This window comes from Sus scrofa, chromosome 14 (genome assembly GCF_054392235.1).
Source record: "Sus scrofa isolate SSC_HxYL_T2T_F1_AM1 chromosome 14, Sscrofa_HxYL_maternal_Yorkshire_Landrace_v2.0, whole genome shotgun sequence".
In the NCBI taxonomy this organism is placed as follows: domain Eukaryota; kingdom Metazoa; phylum Chordata; class Mammalia; order Artiodactyla; family Suidae; genus Sus; species Sus scrofa.
The window spans coordinates 111,802,823-111,830,742 of NC_139396.1; the positions used below are offsets into that span (position 1 = coordinate 111,802,823).

General features: G+C 49.2%; 2 protein-coding genes across 22 annotated transcripts in view; one reads left to right on the top strand and one right to left on the bottom strand.

Annotated features, from left to right (window-relative positions):
* The window catches only part of WDFY4 (WDFY family member 4), a 289,400-nt gene that overhangs the window by 249,481 nt on the left and 11,999 nt on the right, over positions 1 to 27,920 (top strand). For 13 of the 17 annotated variants that reach the window (XM_084996485.1, XM_084996486.1, XM_084996478.1 and 10 more), the window contains 10 exons: positions 1,224 to 1,266; positions 2,381 to 2,500; positions 4,322 to 4,439; positions 5,341 to 5,450; positions 14,238 to 14,391; positions 16,755 to 16,846; positions 19,139 to 19,351; positions 21,994 to 22,141; positions 23,137 to 23,321; positions 24,232 to 24,390. In XM_084996485.1, the coding sequence (XP_084852611.1) occupies positions 1,224 to 1,266; positions 2,381 to 2,500; positions 4,322 to 4,439; positions 5,341 to 5,450; positions 14,238 to 14,391; positions 16,755 to 16,846; positions 19,139 to 19,351; positions 21,994 to 22,141; positions 23,137 to 23,321; positions 24,232 to 24,390 (1,342 nt within the window). The remainder of the gene's footprint in view (positions 1 to 1,223; positions 1,267 to 2,380; positions 2,501 to 4,321; positions 4,440 to 5,340; positions 5,451 to 14,237; positions 14,392 to 16,754; positions 16,847 to 19,138; positions 19,352 to 21,993; positions 22,142 to 23,136; positions 23,322 to 24,231; positions 24,391 to 27,920) is intronic. The other 4 variants (XM_084996481.1, XM_084996484.1, XM_084996494.1 and 1 more) reach the window with 1 other exon arrangement.
* VSTM4 (V-set and transmembrane domain containing 4) overlaps positions 1 to 27,920 on the bottom strand; it is a 163,326-nt gene that overhangs the window by 16,471 nt on the left and 118,935 nt on the right. For 2 of the 5 annotated variants that reach the window (XM_084996636.1, XM_084996634.1), the window contains 2 exons: positions 15,275 to 15,421; positions 12,105 to 13,801 (listed from right to left, as the gene is read on the bottom strand). In XM_084996636.1, the coding sequence (XP_084852762.1) occupies positions 15,278 to 15,421 (144 nt within the window). In that variant the 3' untranslated portion in view covers positions 12,105 to 13,801; positions 15,275 to 15,277. Of the gene's footprint in view, positions 1 to 12,104; positions 15,422 to 27,920 lie in introns of those variants that run through there. The other 3 variants (XM_084996635.1, XM_084996633.1, XR_014827514.1) reach the window with 2 other exon arrangements.

Below are 27,920 nucleotides of genomic sequence, written 5' to 3' on the forward strand. Positions count from 1 at the left end.
AAATGTGTTTCTGTGGTTTAATTTGTGTTTCTCAGTTGTATTCGTAGAAACATAAATGGTATAGCCTTTTAAGAGGACACTTTGGCAAAATGCAGCAAACTTGGAAATTCTCATAGTTTTTAGCCTAGTGGTACTGCTGCCAGAAGTGAATCTCATGGATATGCTCACAACGATTTGAATAGTAAAATTGTTATGAAACCGAAGTCTCATAAATCACAGAGTTATGTCCAGAGGTGAGCACAGAAACATCATTTCTGAGGACAAACCTGGCACGGGGGTGGGCTCAACCAGCTCCCATCTGTATGTACAATGATGTCCCGCGGCTGTGGCCACAGGGCAGTGTGAGCCGTGTCCACTGCCCAGTCAGGCCAGGGAAGCAGTGTGAGACCTGCACAGGTAAGGTGATCCCACATGTCAAATTAATTTTTTTTTCTTTTTTTCATTTTAGGGCTGCACCTAGGGCATATGGAAGTTCCCTGGCTAGGAACTGAATCAGAGCCACGGCTGCCAGCCTGTGCCACAGCCACAGCAACGTGGAATCTGAGCCATGTCTATGACCTTCACCACAGCTCATGGCAACACCAGATCCTTAACCCACTGAATGAGGCCAGGGATTGAACCTGTATCCTTAGGGATACTAGTCAGGTTCATTACTGCTGAGCTACAATAGGAACTCCTCAAATTAAAAAACAAAAACAAAAACAAAACACCATGTGAGCATACAGATAGGCACATGGCTAAAACTATTCCAGAAATAAACTGTAGCTACTTTTTGGGTGGGAGCAGTAGTTTGTAGACTCATTTTATATTTCATGACCTTCCATATCATTTGCATTTTTAAACCTCACATAAACTTACATGTCAATCAATATATTATACTTTCATATATTTATTCACATGTATTTTGTTCACATGGGCAAAGAAGGACAAGACGTGGCTGTAGGAGATGCAGTGTGGAGTGTAAGGCCCCAGAGCATGCTTCTGTATGGCCTTGGGACTTCTCCAGGGGACACCTTTCAGGCAGCAGCATATTCTGACATCAGAGCAATGGTGACTGCAAGAACCCAGCCTTCAGGAGGACAGGGTGGGGCAAGAAGAGCTTGGGAAATAATCTTGCTGCCTTGGGAAGTATGCAGTTCTCCTGGAGGGCCTGGAAAGTCCCACCTCTCCCCTCGTTCATGCCTTGAGATATTTGGTCACCACTATCACTTTCTGTCCCACAGGAGATACCCCGGCTCCGACAGGACCATGCTGCAGAAGTGGCAGGTACAGTGACCCCCTCAGAGGACTCTGGGTCTGAGGAAACCCTCTGGGAATGCAAATCAGCAAGCAGCTCAGGCTCCAGTGATGAAGAGAGAAAGGAAGTAGATGAATCAGGAAGGATCTTATTTTCTTAATTTGCTAAAATGTCCCAAATATTTCCCTGAAAGGATTTCAGTGATTAAAGGTGATTCTTGAGTCAGAGTTTGAGAGAGAGGGAGAGAGAGAGAGAGAGAGAGAGTGTGTGTGTGTGTGTGTGTGTGTGTGTGTACAGAAGCCCTGTGTGCACACATGCTCCATCAATGAAGGAAGGTATGCATATATGTATAAACAAACACACAACTCAGGAAGGCACCACATTCATTTCTTGTTCTGGGAAGTCACACGTGGCTTCCAGCCTGGATGAGCTGACATGCAGCCTTGGGTTCTCAGTGAAAGGAAGAGACTCAAGAGAGCCAGTCCTGCAGATCACTCTGCAAGCGGAAAGTAGCTCTCAGTCACTTACATCCAACATCCTTTCCCAGTAGCAGGCCAAGGAAAGGAGAGACCGCAGCATGTGGTCCCGTCGGAGATGATGGCTATACTGCACTGCTCTTTCACCAGTTGGCCTTGGTGCACTCTTCCCAGTTACAGTCCCTGTCTCCGTTTGTGACTGTGCATCTTAGAGCAGAGGCCCTAAGAGCCAGTGTTACCCAACAGGCAGGGTCAGAAGAAAGTCCCTAAAGTCCCAGGGGAAGACAGATCGCTCAGTCTGCTGGTGAGGCCTCCTTCCTGTGACCGCAAATCCCCCTCCCCCGACCCCCTTGTTATTCTAATTCACTTTTGAGTATCACACCTAACAGTTAACACAAAAGAATGTTCTAGCCTCAGCTTGGACTGCTGAGCTCTATTTTTTTTCTGGCTGACTTTGCTCCCTGACTCCATTTGCTTCAGCTTGTGTTGGAGTCAGTATGGCCTCCCCAAGTCGGCCCAGCTCCACGCACAAGGTGCTTGGGGAACAGCGCCCTTCTCTGAGCTACACAGGGAAGGGCTCCTGCTCAGGGCTGGGTCTTGGACCCCCATGGCTCTCCGGAAGAAGCTGGCTGTGTTTGATTTGTCCCCTCTCTGTCTCTTCTGGTAGAAAAGGGACATCAGCAATTTTGAGTATCTCATGCACCTCAACACCATGGCTGGGAGGACCTACAATGACTACATGCAGTATCCAGTGTTTCCCTGGGTCCTGGCCGACTACAGCTCGCAGGTATGTGTTCACGTGGTCAGATCCTGTGGCTTTCTGACCCTGACCACCGGAGCACCCAAAGTCACACAGAGCCTCTGCAGCAGGACTCAGTCCATCTGGGCCTGAGGGCCACTCCGGGCTCAGCCCCTCACCTGTCCAGCCCCACCTGGGGTTGAACCAAATGCCTAGTACACTAGCTAACATGTGCCCCAGAGGGTTTCCTGGCTCACTCGCGATCGTGAAGGCAAAAGACATCTGCGAGATAGGGCGGTGGACCACCATTGATCCCTCAAGTGAAGAGGGCCATGGAATGCATTCTTAGAACCAACATGTAGCGAGAGAGAGGGAGGGAAGGTGAGAGAGAAAAAGAGAGAGCAGGAGAGAGATACAGGGAGGACTAACTCTGACCTGACTTCAGGAACTGAGATGATGGCATGTGGACGTCATCTCAGATCAGGACCAAGACCTGTAGCCATAGGGGAGGCTGATAGCTGGACCAGATCACCTGCCTTTTTACTTCTGTCCCTGGACCTCAGCAGGCAGGGGAGGGAGGAGCAGGAAAGATGAAACAGCTGGGCTGTGGTGATGTCACTGGGGATGACTGGCTACGGAGCAGTGCCCATCCGGGCCCGGGCCATCAGGAGGTGTGTTGGGCTGTGTCTGGAAAGGGCAGACGGTGTCCGGGTCCTGGTTCAGATCAACCCTGGCCAGTCCTGCCTTGAGCTGTTTGGATGACCGACCCCCGGGATTTGGGAGAGGAGCCACAGTCTTTTGTGACCTCCCATCTGCACTTAAGACACTAGACGCAAAATCATTTTCTCACCAGCCATAGGTTGCTTCTCAGTGCACTAATGATCATCTGAGGCCGAGGTGTTTCAAAAACAAAACTTGCCAATCCAGCTTTAACTCACATGTTGCGAAGTTGTGGCTCACCAGCACGTTTGGTTTAGCCCACACCCTGTCTTACAATTTTGATTACTTATCAGTGTTTAAAATTTGGGAGAGGCTGGATTTCCAGTATCTCTTGGAGAATCTGGAGACCTGGCAGCTGTGAAGCCCTGTGCTGCTCTGGCAGAATCGACTGTAGCTGAGCGTGACTCTCCACGGGTGCCTTCACACCAGGAGGGTCGAGGAGCGCCTGCTTCACCACCTGCTGGCCGCAGGTGTGAGATGCTGGCAGGCCCTGCCTGCCCAGGACAACTGCGTGATTCACTGCTAGCGAAAAGGAAAAGCAGTCTAAAGAAATAGCTCCTATCAAGACACACAAACCACAGGGAATTCTCAGCCCTTCTGCTAACACGCAGAACACCTCTGCTGAAAGAAAACATCTCCGAGGACACCCAGCCTGGAAAACTCTTCCCGGCTCCACTGTTGTGTATCCCAAGGGCAGGGGAGGGGGCACCATTCATGCTTTCATTGCCCAGAAGGGAGTGTGCCTCCAGCAACACCAGCCCGTTTGATTCTCAGCAAGGACCCTGAACTACTGAAGCAAACTGCTCCCCGAGGGCAGGAGCCAAGTGGCCATTGACAACAGGAATTCTTCTGAAAGTCTCTTGGGTAACCCGTGGCCATGTTCTGGGTTGGGTCAAATTGGAACAGTTCAGTATGAACTCAATCTTCCCCTCCTCTCATTTTCCATCTCTCCCCTATTAAGTTTTCGTGGATCACTGGCTACAGGGCCGTAAAACCCTAGCAGGCCTGCTAATCACCAGAGGAGGGTCAAACCAAACGACAATAAACCAATAAAGAGAACCATAAAACTAAAGAGCGTGGCTCCTGAAGATTTGCTGGGGCACGCAAGAGGGTCCAAGGGAGTTAACTCCACCTGCACGTGTCTTCTAGACATTGAACTTGACGAATCCGAAGACTTTTCGGGATCTTTCGAAGCCCATGGGGGCTCAGACCAAGGAAAGGAGGCTGAAATTCATCCAGAGGTTTAAAGAAGTTGAAAAGACTGAAGGTGAGTAGATCCCAGCTTGGTTTCCTTCTGCACTGCTCTTCACCTGAATGCCTTAAAGTAATAGCTGACAAGGATATAGGCAGTCATCTAGCCTACAGACAACTTGCTGGCAGTGAGGTGGCTGAGCCAACACTTGGGGAAACTGGCTGAGGCCTCTGCCAACTGTGCCACCAGCCAACCCTGCCAGTGGCTGATGATGGAAGCAAGTCCCTTATTTGCTCTGGCTTGTTCATTTGCAAACTGGGGCTAACGACTAGCACCAGCACTAATGCATAGGGTGGCTGTGTGGACTTGGGGAGAGTGACAGAGGGCACACAGCATGCATGGCATCCAGGGTGGCAGCATCACTGTCACTCTCTGCTAGAGGGTCTGGCCAGAGCACTTCCTCGGAGTTCCAGCTGCAGCATACCCTGGGGCCTCTGCAGCCCAGGCCCCTCTGGGAATGAGGATGCCTGTGTCCTCACTCACATCAGTGTCCCTGAGTTAACAAGCCTCCCCTTCTTACACAGGTACTTCTACTCTAAAAGCAAGCAGGAGAAAGTGCTGCTGTGGGACTGTAGGCACCTTGGGGCCCCGGGAACCCCTTAAGTCAGAAGAGCAAATTGCCTTCCCATGGAGTCTCCCCAGAGCCTGGCTCTGCCTGTGTTCCTGAGGGCAGATCACTGGGGACTTGCAAGTGCAGCTGAGGGTTTTGAATGTGCTTTGTTACCATTGGCAAACATTTGACCGTTGACCAAATTCCTCTGACATCTGTGATCAGAACACCCAGGCTTCAGTGTCTGCAGCAGCTCTCTTAAGCTGGGCTTGTCCTGGCTGTTCTTGAGCACAGGATAGCCTGCCTGTCTGCCGCCTGCCCCTGCACAGGGGAGGGCGCCACCCCAGGCATGTCCTTTCATTGCAGGAGACATGACCGTTCAGTGCCACTACTGCACTCACTATTCCTCAGCCATCATTGTCGCCTCCTACCTGGTCCGGATGCCACCCTTCACCCAGGCCTTCTGCTCTCTGCAGGTGAGCTTCCCCGCTCCCCTACACCCCCCCCCCACACACCCTCACAGACTAAGAGCTGGGCTTGGAACCCCCTGCTAGAAATCCAGTCCAGTCTTGACCCTGTGATTCCCACTTGACACTGGCTCCAGGATTCCTGGTCATCCAGCCAAGGCAAGCTGCTCTTCACAGATACTCCTCCCTCTCTGCCCAATAGTCTTGCAAAAAGACTCTAAAAAATAAGGAATGAGAGAGAAAGAGAAAAAAAAACTTGATCTAATTAGGTTTTAGCGGAGAAGGAAAAACAGGAAGCATGAAGACTTCCTTGAAGTTAGCTGGTCTGAGGCTAGAAAAATAACCACAAAGAAGGAAGGGTGAAAGGAATATCACTTGTGACATCAGAATGCATCAAGCTCTGCTAAGTACAAGCCGGAAGACTTAAAAGGACAACAAAATATTTGAATACTGAAACGAATAGCTAACCCAGAGAAAGAAGCTAACCACTTTGCCTCCTCCTGAGCTAACAGACCATCACGCCTGCTTAGGGTTGCCAGATTCCACAAATAAAAATACAGGCTGCCCAGGTAGATTTGAATTTCAGATAAACAATAATTTATACTAAAAAATTATTTGTTTATCTGAAATTCAAATTTAGCTGGGCAGCCCGTATTTTACCTGGCAACCCAACATAAACTGGAAGTGGGCAAGTCTGACTCTGAGCAGATGGCAGTGTTCAAGGCATCGGAATTGCTAGACAGAGTCCCTCACAGGAGACTGATAAGGTTTTTTTCTCTCCTCCCCTCTGACTCCATCACTGGAATCCTGCTTCAAGGTTATCCAGAGGCACAGGTTTTGACTGGGAAGAAGTATTGGTAGCCCAGCTGCAGACAGGTGGCTCAGCCAACCTTGAAGCGAACTCACTGCAGGGCCCAAGTTTAAGGCTTGTCTTGATCCCTGCCTTGCAAGGGTCCTGTGGAGAAAAGGGCTTGAGCACAGTGACTAACAGGCTACTGAACGCACAGGGACTCACTCTGACAGCCAGGCTTTGCCAGAGGAAAAGCCCAAGTGCCCCAAGCATTACGGGTTTTGGTCCAAGCTCACCAGCAAGGTCATTCTTTATGGTCACTCAGATGACCTTGACCCCGAGATCAAAGGCCACTCCAAGTCAGCAGTAAAGCCACCTCCTGGGCCCTGGGCAGGAATGGGTAGGCAAGGTCAAGGCGCTTTCTCCAACTAGGAGCAAAATCCCTCTGGTCTTCTGTTTCTTGGCAGTCCTCTGTCTCCTTGAAGGCATGGATTGTCTAGACATTGTATAACCATCTCTCCCTGGAAATGCACTCAAAAATAACAAGTGTGCTTCCCCTGAGCCTTTCTCAGGAAACAAGCATTTTAAGTAAGTTTGGTTTGGAGAACAAATGGCCCCTGAGCTGTACCCCATGCCAGGAATCCCATCCAGCTGTTCCTCATCAATCCACAAGATGTGATGGTCCCCGCTGATGATGATGGCGATGCCTCCCATGGCGGCTTTCCACCAGGGGAGTTCTGGGTACTTTAAAAGTTTTCCTTTGCCCCTTCAGTCTCATGAATTACAGCCCCATCTCTACCTGTCACGAGGGGTCTTCTCACATTGAGAGGAGGCAGACTGAAATAGAAACAGCGAACTGTGAGATTTGCGTTCCAGCTATGCCACTGAATAGACACAAAATCGTCTGCAGGTTATTTTACTCTGGAAATGAGGGTTAATTATGCACATCTCCCTGGGCTGATGAGATTAAGTGAGGAAATGTGGGTAAAGCCCCTGGCTCAGGGCTGGCGCCATGAAGGTGATCAGTCATCAGTGTTCCCTTCTTCCTCCTGCCATCAGCCACATCTCATCTGAGCAGGCAAACTACTCCTCTCTGGTTTAAGCTAATTCAAGGCAGTCTGGGCTGTGTCAAAGCATTCCAAACCGCATGAGCCAGACAAAACAGGTGTGCTGCAAGCTTAGTGGGCTAAGGCCACTTTGCAGCTAGTCACAGTGGGTCTGAGCTTATTTTAGCCAGATGGGTCCATTGTTGACCATCCCAAACTGGTCTGAGACAGTGTAAACCAATGGGAAGTGGGCAATGGTAATTTTAATCTGTTTTTAGATGGCACAAATGCAGGCATATTAGCTCTAGTTCTTTTGACCCCCCTGCTGAAATCTGATGTGACTCCTGGTTTTGCTGACTTCAGATCTTGCCATGGCACACTGGCTCACCTAAGTTGATATATCCATGAATTGGTTTCACCTTCCTACTTTCTTATTTTTTTTTAATTGCCCAATTTATTTATTTTTTAAACTTGTTTCCCTTTTATTATTATTATTTTTAATAGTTATTTCCCACCTTCCTACTTTCAATGGCCTTTTCTAGTGGGTCACAGCTCATCCAAGCCTTTGGAACCAGCAGAAGAACCAACCATCTTCTGCTTTTCCCTTAGAATAAAAGATGAATTTTAGTGCTCCAGGGAATGAATAGCAAGGCTACGTCTGGGGGAAATGTGTTTGGATCCACTTTGGGAGTCCTAGGTCCTGTGCAGACCTCCTAAGGAACCTTCTGGCATTTTCCTGGAGTCAAGCTTTTCCCTCTATCCCCCTGCCTCCTGGGAGGCAAGCTTATTTCTTCTCAAGAGACCTTTGCTTCACCCCTGGGTGGGGATAAGGAAAGGAGCCTCACTACATTCTACACAGCCCAAAACATCCAGCCCCCAACCCCAGCATGGATCATGGAGTGGGGAAGAATAAGGGTGGGGGGGTTGCAGAATCAGGGCAGTGAGGCCTTTTTCACTTATCTGGAGCGCAGGGAAGTGAGAATGCCCAGTATTTCCAGAGCAGGTGCACATACACCAGTCAGCATAAGAAAGTGTATGCTCTTCCCTTTTGCATTAAGCAAACTCTGACTCTTGTCTATTTTGTGACTATGCCAGAGTGACATGCTCGCTCCATGGCTCTGCCAAGCTTTGGGGTGGACAGCTGGTGTCTGGCTTGCACCCCTTATGTCTGACTCACTGGTGGCAGGTAGGTACAGTGTGGGCCATGGCCTCTTCACTGGGCACCATTCAGAGGGGTGTGGACAGCCTAAGAATCAAAGTACAGTATATTCTGATTCCTATGTATGAAGTTTACTTGATGCTTTTTGCTTTTAAATCTTATTAGGCTTAGGCTGGTCTTAGGAGTGATGTCTACCCCCACTGTTGCTGTGTGTGTTTTTCTGTCCCAAACCTGTTATTACAGTAATAGCCTCTTACAATCCAGAAAATATAGTGTAAGGGCAGTGTGACCAGGCAGGGGGCATATGAGGGCAGTGTGACTGGGCTCTATTATTCCCACTCCTTTGGGGTGTGAGACTCCTGTCTGTGGTAGCTGGAGGCTGTAATTCTCAGGAACTTCGCCTACTAGGAGCCGGTGTCTCTGAGCCTTCAGACAGGGAGCACCGGGAGGCCACACCACTGCTGGGGCCATGGCCCAGGCCTCTGTTTCCCTCCTGGCAAGAGCGCCAGTTGCTCTCAGGCCTGAGCTCGGGCCCAGCCCAGGGGTGGGGGGTGGGGGGCAGAGCAAAGCAGCCAGCACCCCTGTGGGGGCACAGGGCCCCTACCACTGCCACATGTAATAAGGAACTCAAAGTGCTATGTTAATTAAGCCATAGCCCCTGTGAAGTCAGCTGTTACCAGCAGTGGAGAAGGGTTTTCTGAACCACCTGAGGTGAGATGGCTGGTTTTATGTAAGACATATGCACAACGCAGGGCACCGAGGACCATGGCAGCACCTCACCCCACACGGGCTGTTCACCTGGGGGCTCCGTGGGTGCCAGTGCTGGGACACAGTGTAATCATGTCCAAAACAAAAGTGTAATTATTATTACACTGACTCAGTGGGGAGTATTAGAAAAGTCACAAGTGTAATGTCGGGCAGACCTGGGACAATGTTCTGACTCTAGAACTTTCTTTTTTGTTGTTGTTTTTGTTTTTTAGGGTCACAGTTGTAGCATATGAAAGTTCCCAGGCTAGGGGTCGAATCGGAGCCACAGCTGCTTGCCTACACCACAGCCACAGCAATGCTGGATCCAAACCGCATCTTCAACCTATACCACTGCTCATGGCAACGCCAGATCCTTAACCCACTAAGAGAGGCCAGGGATTGAATCTGCATCATCCTGTGTAGGGTTAGTTTCCACTGAGCCACAACAGGAACTCCTATGGCTCTAGAACTTTCTAATTGGTAGGGTCAAATATCTGAGCCCTGGTTCATTCCTCCTCCTGTACAGTAACCCCGAATTAGCAAGGGGGGCCAGAGGCTCAGCGTTGAGATCTGGCATGAGACCTGTTCACTGTTTCTGAGTGCTTCATGTCCATGTACATCCCCTTAAAAGCAGACAGCACATTTTTCAAAATGCTTTTGTGGGTTTTATTTGAGTAAGAGGCCACATCCTACAGGAAGAGAATCTAACGGTTGCTCTGCATCAGCCCCTCCTTAGTGGAGAGCAAGACAGATGGAGGAAGCAGCTGCCCGGGATCCCGGGCTTCCCAAATCCAGGTCGGACCTACAGCTCAATGAGGGGGCGTCAGAGACTGAGGAAACCTGTACTGCCGCCCCCCCCCCCGCACTTCTTTGTTAGTGGCGCTGCCTCAAAACTGCCCTGACAACGTGCTCACTCCTTCTCTCCTGCCCCATCCCAGGACCCCCCAACCCCCCGACTTCCCCTCGCACCTCTGTCCACTTCTAATAACTTCTAAATCCTTCTTTTTCTTCTTCTGAGGCCCTGGTTACTTTCCCCCAAGCATGGTGAGATCAGGGTCCAAGTCCAGGGTCACTCCTGAGCTCCTAGTTGGCAAAAGGGAGGGAGGCAGCAGCTGGGCTCATCTGGAACCTCGTCCCACATGGCTGGCACTGCCTGGGACACACCACACACACGTGCGTGTGCATTCACTCACCCGTACTCTCACTCACACCCACACATGCTCACTCACACCCACACACTTTCATCCACACCCACACACCCACACTCTTACTCACACCCACACTCTCACTCACACCCACACACTCTCATGTACATAATTGTGTTCACACCACAACAATCATGGGAAGTTTGCAGAGGAGGGCATGGGAAGTCAAAGGGGTTTAGAGACTTCCTGGAGTTCATGCTGCAAGTGGGTGCTAAAACGCCCTCACAAGTCCTCTTGGTTTAAAGCCTAGGTGCTTTCTGTTCACACTGCCCACACTGCCTCTTTGATGGACAAACAACAGCCTCTTAGGTCAGCTGGTGTACAGAATGGTCCTGTAAGTGCCTTGTTTACATGGGATGCTTTTAAATTACTGGAAAGGACATCCACAGTGAGAAGGGGTCATCAGCCAGCTCAGAAAACCAGTCTCGCTCTTTAGATGTGGAGGTGGGTTCATTTGGGTCAGTCCCACCTGGAAGGCAGAATAGACTTCTAGCACAGGTTAGCAAAATATCTGTGTGTTAATTGTCCTGGAGTACAGGTGGTTACTGGACTCCCGGGGGTGTGGGTCAAGAACTGAGTGATTTTTTCCAACATAGTTTCCCTCCTCTGTTGGAGAGGGTTTAAGTGTGTTATCATTGAAATACCCATCCAGGGACACAGGTGCACGTGGACTCCATGTCCTTGTGCAAAAGGAATAGCACCTTCAAGACAGAAATTCCTTCCAAGGTGTTTCCAGTTTTAATCCATGCACAGTAATCATGGACTTTACTCTGATTTTAACTTCTGTCAGTGGTCACCAACAGTCCTTGCTGGCCACTCCTTCCTTCATTATTTTACTTTTAATTTTGATTCATCTTAGTCAAATTGAGGACCTCTTAAAGCATTTTTGTTGAGGAAAGATACTGAGGATTATACTATTTCTGAGCCCTTCAATATTCAGAATATCTTTCTGGTGTCTTTACATATGAGTGATGTCAGCTGGACATAAAATCCAAAACCTTTATATATATATAAAACCTTTTGCCTCAGAAACCTCCAGACCTCAGCTGCCATGACTTATGACTTTAATGCTATCTAGGAAAGGTCTTCTGCCAATAAGAGGTAGTTCCTTTGTTGATGATAATAATCCTGCTATTAGTTTTTTTCAGTCTGTTTAGATACATATAGGATTCATTATTCTTTTTTTTTTTCTTTTTTGGCTGTGCCCACAGCATGCAGACATTCCCAGGCCGGGATCAAACCCCTGCCACAGCTGTAACCAGAGCCACAGCAGTGCAGTGCTGGATCCTTAACCCACTGAGCCATAAGGGAGCTCCCAGGATTCATTATTGTTGATATTCAAGAATATGTACATAATAGATTTAAGAACAGGTCTTGGCCCAGTAATTCTCTCTGATCACTTCATTTCCATCCAATCTCTAGACCTAGTTTTGTTGTTGCCTTAGTTTGTTTTGGACTTTGCTTATGGAGATGCTCTATAAACCTTGATTGTGCCTCCCTGCCTCGCTCCTTTTCTCTCTTTCTTCCTTCTGTTTTCTCTTCCTTTCCGCCTTCCTTCCCTTCCTGAGAATCAAGCTCTGGTGGGACTCCCTGCTGGCAGCTGCTGGAGTTTGTGTCACCCCACAGACTTACAATACAGGTAACAAAGCAGCTCCACTTTTCCTTCCAGGGAATTTGGCGTTTCTTTTGTATTGCAGAAGTGAGAAAACCCATTAATTTTGAAACAAATGTATGCAAATACATTTATTAATATAGGAAATAGGAAAATCAGTTATTGCTTCCTTTATAAATAATACAGGCTTAAGTTTTAAAGATATTACTTTTGCTAAAATGCATTAGACAGCTGTGAAAAAAATAACATTTTTCTTTGTGGTAATATCTTTAACCAGATTTGTAGCACTAACAATATTTCCTATGTATATATTATTTTTATTTAATACAGGTAATCTTTTTATTACCAAATCATATTGTTTCTCAGGAGATTACCATCAGCATTCATAAAAGCTGCAAAAGAAAAACGGGACGAGGAGGAGGCCTCCATCCCCCGCAGATGGAAGGCTGGGGCTGCAGATTAAATACACAAAGCTCTTAACACATTTCAGAGAGCGACTTGTTAGGGGCAGATTTATTTAGAAACATTTCTTCCATTTTGTTTCCGTTTCCATTTGAACCTGATGGTGGGTGTCATCCCCTAATTTTAACCAAGAACAAAGCAATCTTGGTTTGAGAAAAGCCACCTCTTTAAGCTGCCCCAGTACTGTGTTTGGTTGCAACCTCAGGGGTAACTGGTTTTGTAGGTGTCCCGGCCCCTGTGCAGAGGGTGGCTGATGGGTTTTCCCTGCATCCTCATATCTGACTCCGAAAAGTGACCAGTTGGCCAAGATGCCCAGGTGTGGCCTCCCTCAGGTGTGTGGCAGGTTCTCCTGTCTCAGTAAGAGCTGAGTCCCCTTGGCCACACATAGCTGGTCATTTGTGCCAGACCCCGGATTCCCTCGGGTAACTGGCGCAAGAGCAAAACAAAGCCTTTTGGAGTTGCCCCCATGGGTTTGACCCCAGCTCTGCCATTCATTTCTTTGGGAAAATCAGTAAATTTTGAGGAGCCTCATTTTTCTGGCCTGCAAAATGGAAATGCCCGTCCTTGTGAGGACTAAGAGCATCTCTGCGTGCGCAAATTGCTAGCATATTCTCTACCCTTCAGCCCCCTGCCGCTGCGCACAGCTTCCTTAGGTAAACACTGACTGGAAGTCTCAGCCCCCAAAAAAGTGAAGGGAGCTGATGGAGCAGAGGAGAGCAGAGCAGAGGAGGGCACTGGCGCCTCTTTGTTCTTGGGGCCACATGTGCACTCTGCAGAGGTTGGCAAAAGGAAGGCACGTTCTGATTGCTCAGTTTTGATGGGGCAAACCTGGCCAAAAAAGGCCCAGTTTTGATGGGGACAAGTGAACTGTTGAATCCCAGGGAGGTGTCCCTTAGTTATCCCTAAACTTAAGTAGACAGACCCAAATCTCAGCTTTAGAAACCTTTTTGGAAGCCCCTCTGCCCACAGGGTCTTCAGTCTTCCCACTGGGACCTCTCTGCCTCCTCCCAGCCCCCAAGATCACCTGATGAATAAGGGTAGAGTCAGCTGAAGGGATTTGACCAAATGAGAAGAACAGAGAATCTAAGGAAACAAGGTTGGGCTTGGTGGGTGCTCCGCATCTTGTCTTGAGGTACCAGCCTCCCCGGTGCCTCCAGTTCTCCACCCTCAGACCTGTTTTCTCGCATCGAGGCTGCTGTGTTACACGCCATCAGGGCCCTGACCTGACCTGCTTTCCTCCGCTTCTGTTCCTGGCTGAGGCCTTGCTCTCTGCTCAGAACCCTGCAGTCTTCTCCACCACCAGGCTTGTAGACTCATCAGGCTTCTCCAGGAACCTTTCCTGCACATAGAATGTCTGACTCACTCCTTGTCCTAGAGGTGTTTCTTATATCCTGTCTTTGTCCCTGATTCAGACCTGACCCTCAGCAAATGTGGGCAATGGTTAGACAAATGGCGGTGGTTTTCCTGTTGCTGATATAAACTCCAGTTTCCAAACTGGGAAACATGGATCCCTTTATTACAGTGGGTCATACATCCTCCATGGAAGCTCCCAGCGAGGGTTCCAGAGAGTGGTGGAGGGAATAATTTCCTGAAGAAACCAGCACACACATGCGTTGACTGATGCATGCATGTGTGTGTGGGAGCACATGAAATTTCCAAGGCCAGAACCCATGCCTGGGGGACAAAGTGGACCAAGGGAGGCCCACACTAGTGATGCCTGTGCACTCTTAAGTTCTTACCGCATGAGCTGATCATGTCGCCCCTTTTCCACTTAGGGTGGAAGCTTCGATGTGGCAGATAGAATGTTCCACAGCATGAAGAATGCATGGGAGTCAGCCTCCAGAGAGAACATGAGTGACGTCAGGGAGCTGACCCCAGAGTTCTTCTACCTGCCCGAGTTCCTGACCAACTGCAACGCACTGGAGTTTGGTGAGTGGAGCCCAGGCGAGGCTGCAGGGCCCAGGTAGGGCAGGGCTCTTTCCCGCAGCTCCTGGGTCATACCAATATCTTTGCTGAGCATTAAACACATTGGCCCTCACCAGACCACTGTGGTTGGTGTGAGGCCTCCACTGGGTGGCAGCACCTGATGAGGGGGTGGGAGCTGAGAAGGACACAGCCCCAGGCTGCAGGACCACTGAGCCACCATCCCACCCATGGGCCTCCCCTCGAGGGTCTCCAGGCCTCATTCTGCAGCAAGACGGCAGCCAGGAAGCAGGAGTCCTTGCTAACAGCCAGGCCTGGCACTGCCTTGCCACATACCTCAGGTGAGTCCCAGCCCCGCTCCAGCCCCATCTCTCTCCAAGTCTCACAGTGGGTTAACCTGGACCCTGAGAGCAGGACCCAGAGATGCTGCATCTCCTAGCATAGACTGCAAGAGTGTCCACGGGCGATCACATGGGCACCCTGGCCGGGTCCTTCTCTTTCCTGCCCTCCTGGTCCCACCCCAGGGTGAGCCATGCCTTCTTACCTACAACTTCAGAGGAAGGACAGAAATTTCAGGAGACCCCAGCAGGCAGGTTCCCTGGTGACTAGGTATACCTTGGGAGCTTCCACTGCAAACATCAGGGCAACTTGTGGAGGTGAGATATATGAGCCTGGGGCAAACATGGCCACTCCTCACCAGAGGCAGGGGGTGGAATCTCCCACCCTGAGGTGTGCACATGTGCATCAGCACCAGCACACTCCTGGCGCGCCTCAGAGCTCCCCTTCCTCAGGGCTTCCTTCGTCCTCCAAACACCGCATATGGGCCTGCCCCTCAAGCCAGACCAGGGGAGCTTGGATGAGAAGAGCCAGCCCTGCCCCAGGCACTCACCTCTCATGTGGTGGTTTGCAGACAGAATACCAATGGGGTGTTTAAAACATGCCGAGGCCCACGCTTGCTGAGCCTGGGCCCGTGGAACTTAGTGGCCTCAGCAGCATTCAGATTCTCAGATGCTTCACATGCTTCAAGGATGAGAACCTGAAAAATGTAAAGGGTAGTTCCCCTAAGATGAGATGAAGCCCACGGTAGGAGTAAGCCAGGGAAGGTGGCAGCTGAGCAGAGGCGCTGCCAGGGTCTGGGGAGAGGGGTGTGTGGAAGGGGAGCAGCAGCCCCCCCCCAAGGTGGAAGCTACGTGGCTTCTGTAGAGGGGTGGTGCCCAGCTGTAGAGAAGCTGCCCATCAAGGACCCGGTATCCTCAGGGGCTTCAGGAAAACTATTGGCCATGAAGCACCTACTGTATGCAGGTATTTTTTAGGCACTGAGATTTAGTTGCATGTCCCGAGGGATTTATATTCCACGTGATGACAAGGGAAGGGGGTAAAAGTATAGACAAATAAATAAGTGAAATGCTGTTTGATGCTAAGAAGTCCTATAGGAAAGAAAGTAGGAAAATTCTTCAAGGTGACTCCGAAGCCCTGGGTTACTCCTCATTCCCTGGAAGGACCTGCCTGAGGAGGTGACAGGTGAACTGAGATGGAGTGATGAGAAGGGTCAGGCCAGCCCTGAAGGCCAGAGAAAGAGGGAATGCATTCCCTCCACGGGCACAGTGAGCGCTCTGGAGCGTTTCAGCAAGACTCTAGCTAGTGTTTATTGAGCAACCAGAAAATGCCTGGAACTATTCTAAGTGCGTTATGTGTTATTTTCTCTTTTAATCCTTGTGCCAGCCCAGGAGGTAACACGTAGAAAAGTGACTCCCCAAGAGGTTAAGCCGCTTGCTCAAGGTTGTGCAGCTAATGGGGAGGAAAGAGACTTGGGCTTGAAGCCAGGCTCCTGTTCTTAATGTCTGGGGACGCTCCCTCTGAAACCCTGCTGTCTTCACTTTTAAAATGCAGGGAAAATGCATAAATTATAGTGTAGAATGAAGATTCAATAAGATGATGTGTGCCAAGCACCTAGCATAGTGCCCTGGACATAGAGTTAGGTACTCAAAATACCAGACATAGAGTTAGGTGCTCAAAATACCAGAGCTTTTATTGTTACTGTTATTACCTCCTTATTGTCTTAGCGCTGTATAAAAATCACCCAGATGAAAAGGCGCAGAGTAGACATACAATGATGACACTGCAATTTTATGCACAGACACTGCTTCAGACACAGGGAAGGCCTCATGAAGGCCTGGTGGGGTAGAAAGCTTGGAACCCAAGTAGGAATATCCCAGGCAGGTAAGGCGGGGTCACTCCCGACAGAGGAGGCAGGAAGCAGTGTGGCCTGCGCAGGAATCGCAGGACAGCATACCGTTTACACCCCGTGGTTCCTAGCTCAGTCTGGGCTCCCATTTATTCAAAGCCCTGCTGTTTTTCACCCCATTCAGGCTGCATGCAGGATGGAACAGCACTGGGAGACGTGCAACTCCCTCCCTGGGCTGATGGGGACCCTCGGAAATTCATCAGCCTGCACAGACAGGTGAGTTGAGTGGGGTCACAACAAAGTCCCTGGTATCCAGAATAAGGACTTCAAGGGGCCTCCGTATCTGTGGAGGGCTTCTGTCCAGGTGGAGGGCTGTGATAAGCACTTTTTGAGGCTTCTGTGCCTGGAGAGCCCAGAGGAAGACCTGGATCCTGAGCCTGGGTTGGCAGTAAAAGGCTTGGGCTCCGTTTTTAGAGCTCCATTGGGCCTTTCCCTAGTGAAGTTTGTTGTGGGACTCACTGGGGAAAGCCAATTCAGATTCTCATTGAATGGCAAGTTGGGGACAAGGCATGGACAAGCCCTGCAACATATTGACCAGTGTAGGTCAGAGAGAGGCTCCCACTGGCCAAAGGATTTACCAGGACTGGGAAGGACTTGACTTACTACCCAGAAAAATGGACATGGGAAGAGACCAGAGGCCATCTTGGGGCCACTTATTCTGGATCAACAACTGGGTTACCACAAACTCACGACAACATTTCAATATCATTAGCCCTCAGGGAAACATACATTAAAACCAGGAGATTCTGGAGTTCCCACTCTGGTACAGTGGGTTAAGAATCTGACTGCAGTGGCTCAGGTCACTGTGGAGGTGCGGGTTTGATCCCCAACCTGGTGCAGTGGATTAAAGGATCCAGCATTGCTGCAGCTGCAGCATATATTACAGCTGTGGCTCAGATTCAATCCCTGGCCCTGGAACTTCTATATGCTGTGAGTGCAGGAAAAAAAAGGAAGAAAAAAAGAGATAAACCATGAGATTCTAGTGCACATTTGGAAGAAGAGCTAAAAGTTAAAATACTGATAAAACCAAGAGTGAGCAAGGATGTGGAGCAACCAGAATTCATCATGCATGGCCGGTGGGGGAAAAAACGGGCACAGCCACTTCGTAAGAGATTAGTCTTATAAAGTTGAAGATGCTTTTGCTATATCAGCCACTTGCAGGTGTTTACCCAGGAGAAATGAAAACAAGTCTACAGAAAAGTTTGCGTATACATATTCATCAATTTTATTTATACCAATCAAAAACAGAAAATAAAAAACAAAAATTGGGAGCTTGGGCTTATCAGACACAACTTAGAATAGATTTACAAGGAGATCCTGCTGAATAGCATTGAGAACTATGTCTAGATACTCATGTTGCAACAGAACAAAGGGTGGGGGAAAAATATAATTGTAATGTATACATGTAAGGATAACCTGACCCCCTTGCTGTACAGTGGGAAAAAAAAACAAACAGAAAATAATCAAAACATTTATCAACTGATAAACGGCTAAACAAATGATACATCCACACTGTGGAATATTACTTAGTCACAAAAAGGAAACAAATGAAGGCTGCATGAAACAACATAGATGAATCTCAGAAACACTGTCCTAAGCAAAAGAAGCCACAACCCAAAGCTACATGTATACATATGGGATTCTATTTTTGTGACATGTTGGAAAAAATAAAGTATAGGGACAGAAAGCAGATCAGGGGTTAAGGTCAGGAGTAGGAGATAAGCACAAAGGCATATAAGAGAACTTTTTGAGTTAATGTAGATATTCTGTATCTTGATTCTGGTGGTGGTTACATGACTGCATGCACTTTCCAGGACACATCAAATGGTAAAAATTTAGGGAAAATTTTATTTTATGTAAATTACACCTAAAAAATAAACAAAAAATTGGAGGCAAGCCTGACTAGTACCAACAAAGTTGCCTTTTCCCCTGTCCTTCTCCTTGGCTAGGAGAAAGTTCTTCCCTGGGCGAAGCCATCATACTCCTGTGGCGTTACCCAAAGGTGGCCTTCTCAAAGCCATTTTGGCCATAGGCCTCAGAAAATTAACCTGGCCCAGGTGACCTAACTTTCCCAGGCCAGCGTATAAGTCCACGTGTCCTCCCAGAGGATTAAGAAGGAGAGCCCAGACAATTCCAAATGAACGCCTTTGGGTTCTGGGGACCAAGCTTTGGAGTTGGGCTCTGCTCGGCTGAAATGGGTACCATCTCTCAGGTGAATTGGGACATGCAGCCACTGACCCACATGTTCTCTTGCTCAAGGTTATTTTATGGACTGGCTGGGCTGGTCAGACCTGTTTTGCCACTAGCTGGAGGCAGGAATTAGATGCTCTCCATGGACTACCCCTCTGCTGCTTAGTGCTTATCCAGCCCAGGGAGCCGACTTGTCTTGTCTTTCCTGTCTGTGCTGAGCCAGCATCCTGAACCACATAACCCCTCCTGATCTGTGCAGAGGGCCCATGAGTTTGTGAGGGGCCTGTAGTTTTCATGCTCTTTGGGGTTTTGTTCCAGGCTTTGGAAAGTGACTTTGTCAGTGCCAACCTGCACCACTGGATAGACCTCATTTTTGGGTACAAGCAGCAGGGCTCAGCCGCAGTGGAGGCTGTTAACACCTTCCACCCTTACTTCTACGGTGACAAAATGGACCTCGGCAGCATCAGAGACCCGCTGATCAGAAGCACCATCCTGGGGTTTGTCAGCAACTTTGGACAGGTGCCCAGACAGGTACCACATGCCATCTCCTTTGTCATGCTTTCTCAAGAGTGTGTGCAGGGTGAGCTTGGATGGGAGAGAGAGTGATGAACAAGAGGAGCCCAGAGAGGTACAATGGTCTGCGGTCATCTCCCTTCAGCCTTCAGTATCAGTATCAGGGCTGAACCCTCCCTTACCATCTGCGGTTTATCAAGGTGATGGCATTGTTAGTGATAATGAGGAAGGCCACCTCCCTCAGGGATGCATGTGGTAGACACTAGGACAGATCCACAGCATTTAGGTCTTTGTATATGTATCCTAGAGGGTTGTTGTAAAGATCCAGTGAGTTAAAACATCAAGTGCTTGAAAGTGCCTGAAATATGATTAGCACTCAACAAATTTTAGTTACTTCTGTGATTGCCTCGCTGAATCCTTTAATAGGCTCTGGGCATAGGGATCATTCGTTTACAGATCAGAAAATGGTACCTAAATACTTAAAGTTGCACCATTAGCAGGTGACAGTGAGGTAGTCTCACCCCATCCAGCTGGCTCTGAAGCCAGTGCCCTATTGGCCCCAGTATGAGAGCATCCAGGTTCTGTTCCCAGACCCCCTGGTGAAATGGCAGGGGTTTTACATGGGCCTTTCACTCCACCAGCTCCATACCGCATCAGGACAGTCAGTTAGTGATGGGAGGCTGTGCGTTTGCAATGACATCCTGATGATGGCGCACGAGAGAATCAGGTGCTTATTTGACTATCCCAGCCCTGTGGATCCTCACATGTCCATTTGGTGTCGAGATGTTTCAAAATCTGAGCACAGCCATCAGGGTTCAGAGGCATGGCCCACTGTAGGGTCCCGATCTGGACAGTCAGGAGCCACACCAGGAAATGAATGCATAGACCCACCCAACTCCAGACCAGCCTGCGCAACGGCCTTCCTCACGTGTAACCATGAGGCTAGGACAGGCTCACCTCTTCTGCCCCTTATATGACAAGCTCAGGTCTGCTCGGTTCCTAGGTAAGGGAAATGTGGAAGGGCCTGAGGTGACTTAGAGAATGGAGGGCACATCCACATGTGGGTTTGGCCAAGGAAGGCTTTCAGGAAAGAAGCTTGGGTACCCAAGTGATTTCATTCTTTAATTTAAAAGTATAATAATACAGATAAAACAAATAAAGTAGTGGCAAAACCATCCCACTATGTCCTGCACTATATATTCACAGACCTCGTCCACAAGCAAAAATATTTTCACATCAGTGGGATCATGGAATGCACACAATTTTAATTCTGGTTTTATTTAATAAGATGATTAAGTAAAGATCATCACAATTTAAATTCTGATTTTACTATAGGAGCTTATAAAAAGTATTTCTAGGGAGTTTCCCTTGTGGCTCAGTGGGTTACAAACCCAACTAGTATCCATGAGGACGCGGGTTCAATCCCTGGCCTCGGTCAGTAGGTTAAGGATCCAGTGTTGCCATGAGCTGTGGTGTATGTCACGGACACAGATCCCATGTCACTGTGGCTGTGGTGTAGACCAGTAGCTACAGCTCCCATTCCACCCCTAGCCTAGAACTTCCATATGCCGTAGATGAGGCCCTAAAAAGCATTAAAAAAAAAAAAAAAAAAAAAAAGTGCTTCTAAGCAATCATCAGAATTAGAATTCTGCAAGTGGTCCCAGCCTGAAGACAAGATTTAAACACTTCAGGACCATGCATTGTTCCATCAGGGGGTTGTGCCTGGTTAGAGGGACCCAACCTGTGATGCTTTTGTTATTCTGCTGTGCAAGGACGTCTGATCTTCATATAAAGCTTATTTAAAAATCATTGTTGTGATTTCTGTTTGTGTTGATCACCCAGTCAGCTTTACTAGATAACCAAGGGCTGTAACTGAACCAAGGCTTCTCTCACACCCCTGGACTGCCGTCTGAGCCCCATCTCTATCTTTGCACCCAGCCAAGCCCAGCTCTGCTCCATCCTGGCGCCTAGTGGATGTTTCCGTCTAGGGGCAGAGGAATGTGCCCAGGAGTTGGAAGAAGCAGCCCAGTACAGCTCAGCCGGGGAGGGGAGAGGAGGGTGGACAGCTGGAGCTGGCCTCAGCTGCACTCTCTGGGCCAGCACCAAGGCTTCTGCCAGGCAGCACGGCCTCATCCAGTTATGCAAAAAGTTTGAGTTTAGGGACAGTAGAGTGCTAAGAAAAAATGAAAACAAGAAAAGTGTGTGCCTGTGCTCTTTGGAAACCTTGAATGGATGCTGTTAAGGAATTCTGTGTTGATGCCCAGATGGATGTTTGTGAGGAAGGGTTGGAAAAATATGAGAAATAGCTCAAGCAAATGAGAGATGTGATCAAGGGAGGTAAGGGGGCTATGGTGACCCTATGATGTGAGAGGCCACCCTCCGGGGAACAGGGGCCCCTCGGTGAGCTCATCCTTTTCTCAAGCAGCTTGAAGAAGGCAGATTTGGCCACCAGGGGCAGCTGCCCCCCTCTGAGCCCCGGGCCCTCACCTGCAACATTCAAAGGTTGAACCAGATGGTTCTGTTCCTGCTCATCTAGGTCAGGAGCAAGCCCAGCCCAGGCAGCACCCAGAGCAGAGGTGCAGGTGTGGCTTGCCCTGGGATAACTGCCCTGGTTGTCCTCACAACCTGTGCGGTGCCTGTCTGTCTCCTTGCCTCTCCAGCTCTTTACGAAACCCCACCCGGCCAGAACCGCTGCAGGGAAGCCCTCCCCTGGCAAGGATGTCTCTACACCTGCCAGCCTGCACGGCCACCCACAGCCCTTCTTCTATAGCTTGCAGTCGCTGAGGCCCTCCCAGGTCACGGTCAAAGGTGAGTACCTGGCCCTGCTTTGTTTGGTGCCCTGTTCCAGGGTTGCCCCTTGGGTGACTGACATTCCTTTGGAGGCTCAGGGGTACAGGACTGGGCAGGGGCTTGGGGTCTGATGTTACAGTATCTCCAGTCACAGCAGGAATCTGGGAAAGTGCTCTAGAAGTGTCCAGACCACCTCCATTACACCCTGACGTCACACCCTCCTCCACTCCTCTCTCTCTCATGAAACACACAAACACATACCCATATACCCCCTCAAGTCCAAAGCCAAGTGGGAAGGTCACCAGTTTCCTGAGGCAGGGTTGCAGCTCTACTCTTGGCAGCCATGGTCCCCATTGCCCCTGAGCACCCAGGTGGGCCTGCAGCCACTAGCCAGGAGCGTGGCCCTGGGCAGATGGCCCAGGTGTGAGTCCCAGCCCTGCTTCTCAGAGGAGCTGGGAGTGCCACCCTGGCGGGGGTCAGGTGGGAGGCACGGCACAGCTTTGGGGAAGTCCCACTATGTAGAATAACTTTCTAGTCCCAAAGAATGTAAGGTCAGGTGTTTTGTTTTGTTTTTTTCTCTCTTGAAGTCCAAGAACCATGACCTTGGCACCTCCAGCTCTGCTGGATATGGTGCCCCAGAGAGTCAGGAAGGGCAGAGCCCCCAGGCTCCTTTGACTTTGTGCCCTCTGCCCTGACAGCCTGGGCTCCTCCTCCCCTGGCATCAGCCCGTAACAGACACTGAAGACCCACCTGGCCACACTCTTCATGTGTGTGCTAAGTCGGGGCAGGGGATGGGGGAGGAGACCCAGGGCCTAGGGACCTGGCTTGTGGCCAGGGGATAACATGGTGGCTGGAGAGAGGCCCTGGATGGTGGTACCTTGAGGAGGAGCAGCTCCTGTCTGGGCAGGGGCTCTGCCAAGCCCTGTTGGCCTGCAGAGGGCTCCTCTCTGGGCCAGGCTAGAGTGGGTGATGCCTTTTGATGTGTCATCTCAGCCATACTGACTGGGGGGCAGATATGTACCTTTTCTCTCTAGGCTCGGAATCCCCCAAAGGAGCCATCGGCCACATCGTCCCCACAGACAAGACCATCCTGGCCGTGGAGACAAACAAGATGCTGCTGCCTCCTCACTGGAGCAGGACCTTCAGCTGGGGCTTCGACGACTTCAGCTGCTGCCTGGGCAACTATGGCTCTGACAAGGTGAGCGAGGCCAGGGCCCAGGGTGGGCCCAGGGCCTCCGCCTCCATTCTGCAGAGGCAGAGGTGGTCAGGGGATGGGCATACCCAAAGCAGCCACAGCCACCTATGCCCCTCTTCCTCCACATGGCTGTTCCCCAGCCTGGGACCAAGAGGGTTCTGGCGACTATGCCAAGGGGCCTGTGGGTCATGCCTTCCCCCGTGTTACCAGTAGTGGAGACTGTGACAGTTAGCTGTGCATGCCATCACCTCCACGGCGGTCACTTGGCTACATCAGTCCCACCCAGACTATCACTCAGTCTGGTGGAAAGTCCAGGGACTCCTCCAGTCCCAATCACGGCTTAGACTCGACACATACTGAACCCTGGGCAGGCGGCCAGAAGCGAGCCATCCTGTTACCCACTCCCGCCTCTGCATTAGGCCATCCCGTTATCTCTACCTGCTGCGTGTGGCCCCAGCCACCTCCCAGCCTCCTTTCCCACCCTTGCTCCTCTCCCACGTGTCACAAGGTATGAACTCCCTGCCTACCCAGCTCCCTCGCCCCTCCCAACCTTCCCCACCTCCTTCATGAGGCAGCTGGCCACACTGTCCCAGATGTCACCCCTTCCTGAAAGCTGGCTCTGACTTCCTCATCTTCACAGAACATCTCCGCTGTGTCCCCATAACCTCTTGCTGGCTTGTCTGTCCTCCCCTGCTCCTTGGGTAGTTATGAGCTCTTTGGGGACAGGCCTAGATGGCCTGGATTTTGTCACCAGGGCTTATCTTGAACAAGTGACATCTCTGGGTTCCCAGAGCCCACAGGCAGGCCAGCGGGAACATCCAGGCCTGCCTGTACCCTCTGTCACCCTGTCCCAGCTCCCCGCCCTCTGCCAGCCCTGGCATGGGTGCTCATCCCACTCCTCTGTCTCCCACAGATCCTGATGACCTTCGAGAACTTGGCCCCCTGGGGCCGCTGTCTGTGTGCCGTGTGCCCATCCCCCACCGTGATCATCACCTCCGGGGCCAGCGCTGTGGTATGCGTGTGGGAGCTCAGCATAGCCAAAGGCCGCCCCACAGGCCTGCGGCTCAAACAGGTACTGTGCCTCCGCAGGTGTGGTGCCTCCTTGGGCAGGTGTAGTGCCCTAGCATGTGCCAACTCCCTAAGCACCTAAAGCCCTGCCTCCCTGGGGAGCAAAGAACCCAGTAAGGCACTGCAGGCAGCACAGGGCTCTGTATCTTTAAAGGGCACCGTTTCATGCCCTTGGGTGGATTTAAGCCCATCGGACCGGAGCTACCCTGGAGACCACACCCCAGTGAGAGAGGTAGCTTATACATCAGGGCCAGCGAAATCTGGACTTTTTTGATTTTTGCTTTAGGGGACGTTTCTGAGCATTTTTCATGGGCACTTTTATGGGAATAATCTCATTTTACCTCCTTAACAACCTCTACTTCTTTGGTGAAAATTCAGGTGCGAAGAGATTTAGTGATTTGTCCAAGATCATAGAGTCAGAGCATAAAAGACCATCTCAGAACAGGGGTGGCCGTGGGGGAAGCCAAGTGAGGAAACTAGGAGGCAGAAAACTCATTCTGGTCCTACCTCACAAACCACGGCTGCCTCCAGGAATAAGCAGAGAGGTACTGACTGCTTACTTAAGACCCTGCACGTGAATGGTAATCTTGGAAAGCAGGTACTGTTATTCTCATTGTCTGAAGAGACAACTGAGGCTCAGAAAGGTCGGTTTGCATTTTAATCTAGGCTTATCTAACTTTAAACCTTGTGCTTTCCCCTGTGTACACTTGAACTTGCTGGAGAATATTGCTAGGACACACTTCCAGCTCCAAAATGCAGTCCATTTCACATGTGTGTTTTAGTGATCCACATAGCCCCAGAGTAACAAAAAAAAAAAAAAAAATGTTAATCATACAAGGATCACCACTGAGCAGATTTCCTCAGCTGGACGTGTTTCACTGGAACTGATTCTGGGTTTTTCTAGGTGCTTTCCTAGTCACTCAGGTCTCCCCAGAGCCTGCCCTGGCCCCTGGGTGCCACCCGCAGCACATGCGTGCTACATGGCGGATGCTCAGTAAACGTGGGGTGAAGGAAGGCGTGGTCAGTACTGAGGGAGCTGGTCAGTCCTGGAGAGGAAGTGGCACCTGCTGAGAGCCAGTTGTGCAGGTCAAGGGCAGGCTGCCTTCACCAACCTCTGGGGGGAGGGGGGGCTCTCCCTAGCTGGCCTTGGAGCCCCTGTCTTTTTGGTCTTCACCTTCCTGACCTAAGTGGAGAGACTGTGCGTTATGATTATAAGCAGGAAGGAGCCCTTTCTCCCAGGCATCACTCCCAGGACAGCGGGAGAGCAGCCCAACCCCAGAGCTGCCTTGCCGACCTGGGGAAGCGACCCCTCCCCCCTCGCTGCTCCAAGGTCCAGTTTAGCGGTGAAGATGCACCGTAAAAGCCCTGGTATTGATAGCATAAAATGTAATTTATCATCCCCTCCTAGTCCTAAATCAAGAGGAAAAGGTACGGGGAATTCCCACATGCTCTTATTTCCTAAGCGAAATAAAACATTCAGCATTTACTTTCTGAGACTGGCATGGCCTTGGGTATCTCCCAGACCAGCAGCGGCTCAGAGAGGGGAGTCTGTCCCTGACATGTAGACAGAGAATTCATCACTAAATAGCGTCATTAACAGTTTTTTAAAAGCGTGTTATTTTTGAAGATACTACAATTTTACAGTCAAATTTCAAATTCACTTCAAACAGGTCTCTATAATCCTTATAAAAGTTCTCATTGTTGCCTCTTCCCATCTCCAGTTATGCATATTTATGCCATTCTGATCATTGTGTAGATATGTTGATTCTATTTTCACCCATCCTATCAAATTGTTTCCACTTTTCTGCGGTCTCTATAATTTATTTTTTTAATTTTAATTTAAAAAAATTTTTTCATTATAGCTGGTTTACAGTGTTCTTTCAGCTTTCTACTGTACAGTATGGTGACTCGGTTATACATACATGTATAGATTCTTTTTTCTCACATTATCATGCTCCACCACAAGTTACCAGACATAGTTTCCAGCGCTACACAGCAGGATCTCATTGCCTATCAATTCCAAAGGCAATAGTCTGCATCTATTAATCCCAAGTTTCCCATCCATCCCACTCCCTCCCCCTCCCCTTAGGCAACCACAAGGCTATTCTCCAAGTCCATGATTTTCTTCTCTGTGGAAAGGTTCTCTGTGCTGTATATTAGATTGTAGATATAAGCGATATCATATGGTATTTGTTTTTCTCTTTCTGACTTATTTCACTCAGTTTGAGGGTCCCTAGTTCCATCCATGTTGCTGCAAATGGCATGATTTTGTTCTTTTTATGGCTGAGTAGTATTCCATACCACATTGTCTTAATCCATTCATCTGTTGATGGACATTTGGGCTGTTTCCATGTCTTGGCTACTGTGAATAGTGCTGCAATGAGCATGCGGGTGCATGTATCTTTTTCAAGGAAACTTTTGTCCAGATATATGCCCAAGAGTGGGATTGCTGGGTCATATGGTAGCTCTATGTATAGTTTTCTAAAGTATCTCCATACTGCTTTCCATAGTGGTTGTATTAACTTACATTCCCACCAACAGTGCAAGAGGGTTCTCTTTTCTCCACGCCCACTCCAGCATTTGTGGACTCATTAATGATGGCCATTCCAACGGGTGTGAGGTGGTATCTCATGGTAGTTTTGATTTGCATTTCTCTAATAATCAGTGGTGTTGAGCATTTCTTCATGTGCTTGTTAGCCATCTGTATATCTTCTTTGGAGAAATGTTTATTCAGATCTTTTGCCCATTTTTCCATTGGGTTGTTGGCTTTTTTGCTGTTGAGCTGTATAAGTTGTTTGCATATTTTAGAGATTTAAGCCCTTGTCAGTTGCATCATTTGAAACTATTTTCTCCCATTCTGTAAGTTGTCTTTTTTGTTTCCTTTGCTGTGCAAAAGCTTGTCAGTTAGGTCCCATTGGTTTATTTTTGCTTTGATTTCTGTTGCTTTGGGAGACTGACCTGAGAAAACATTTGTAAGTTTGATGTCAGAGAATGTTTTGCCTATGTTCTCTTCCAAGAGTTTAATGGTGTTCTGTCTTATATATAAGTCTTTAAGCCATTTTGAGTTTATTTTCATGCATGGTGTGAGGATGTGTTCTAGTTTCATTGATTTGCATGCTGCTGTCGAGGTTTCCCAGCAATTCTTGCTGAAAAGACTGTCTTTTTCCCATTCTGTGTTCTTGCCTCCTTTGTCAAAGATTAATTGACCATAGGTGTCTGGGTTTCTTTCTGGGTTCTCTATTCTGTTCCATTGGGTCTGTTTTGGTACCAGTACCATAGTGTCTTGATGACCGTGGCTTTGTAATATTGCCTGAAGTCTGGGAGAGTGATGCCTTCTGCCTCCAAATCAATTGTTCCTCAGAATTTCTTTGGCAGTTCTGAGTCTTTTGTGGTTCTATATAAATTTTTGGATTGTTTGTTCTAGTTCTGTGAAAAATGTCATGGGTAATTTGATAGGGATTGCATTGAATCTGTAGATTGCTTTGGGTAGTATGGCATTTTTACAATATTAATTTTTCTGACCCATGAGTATGG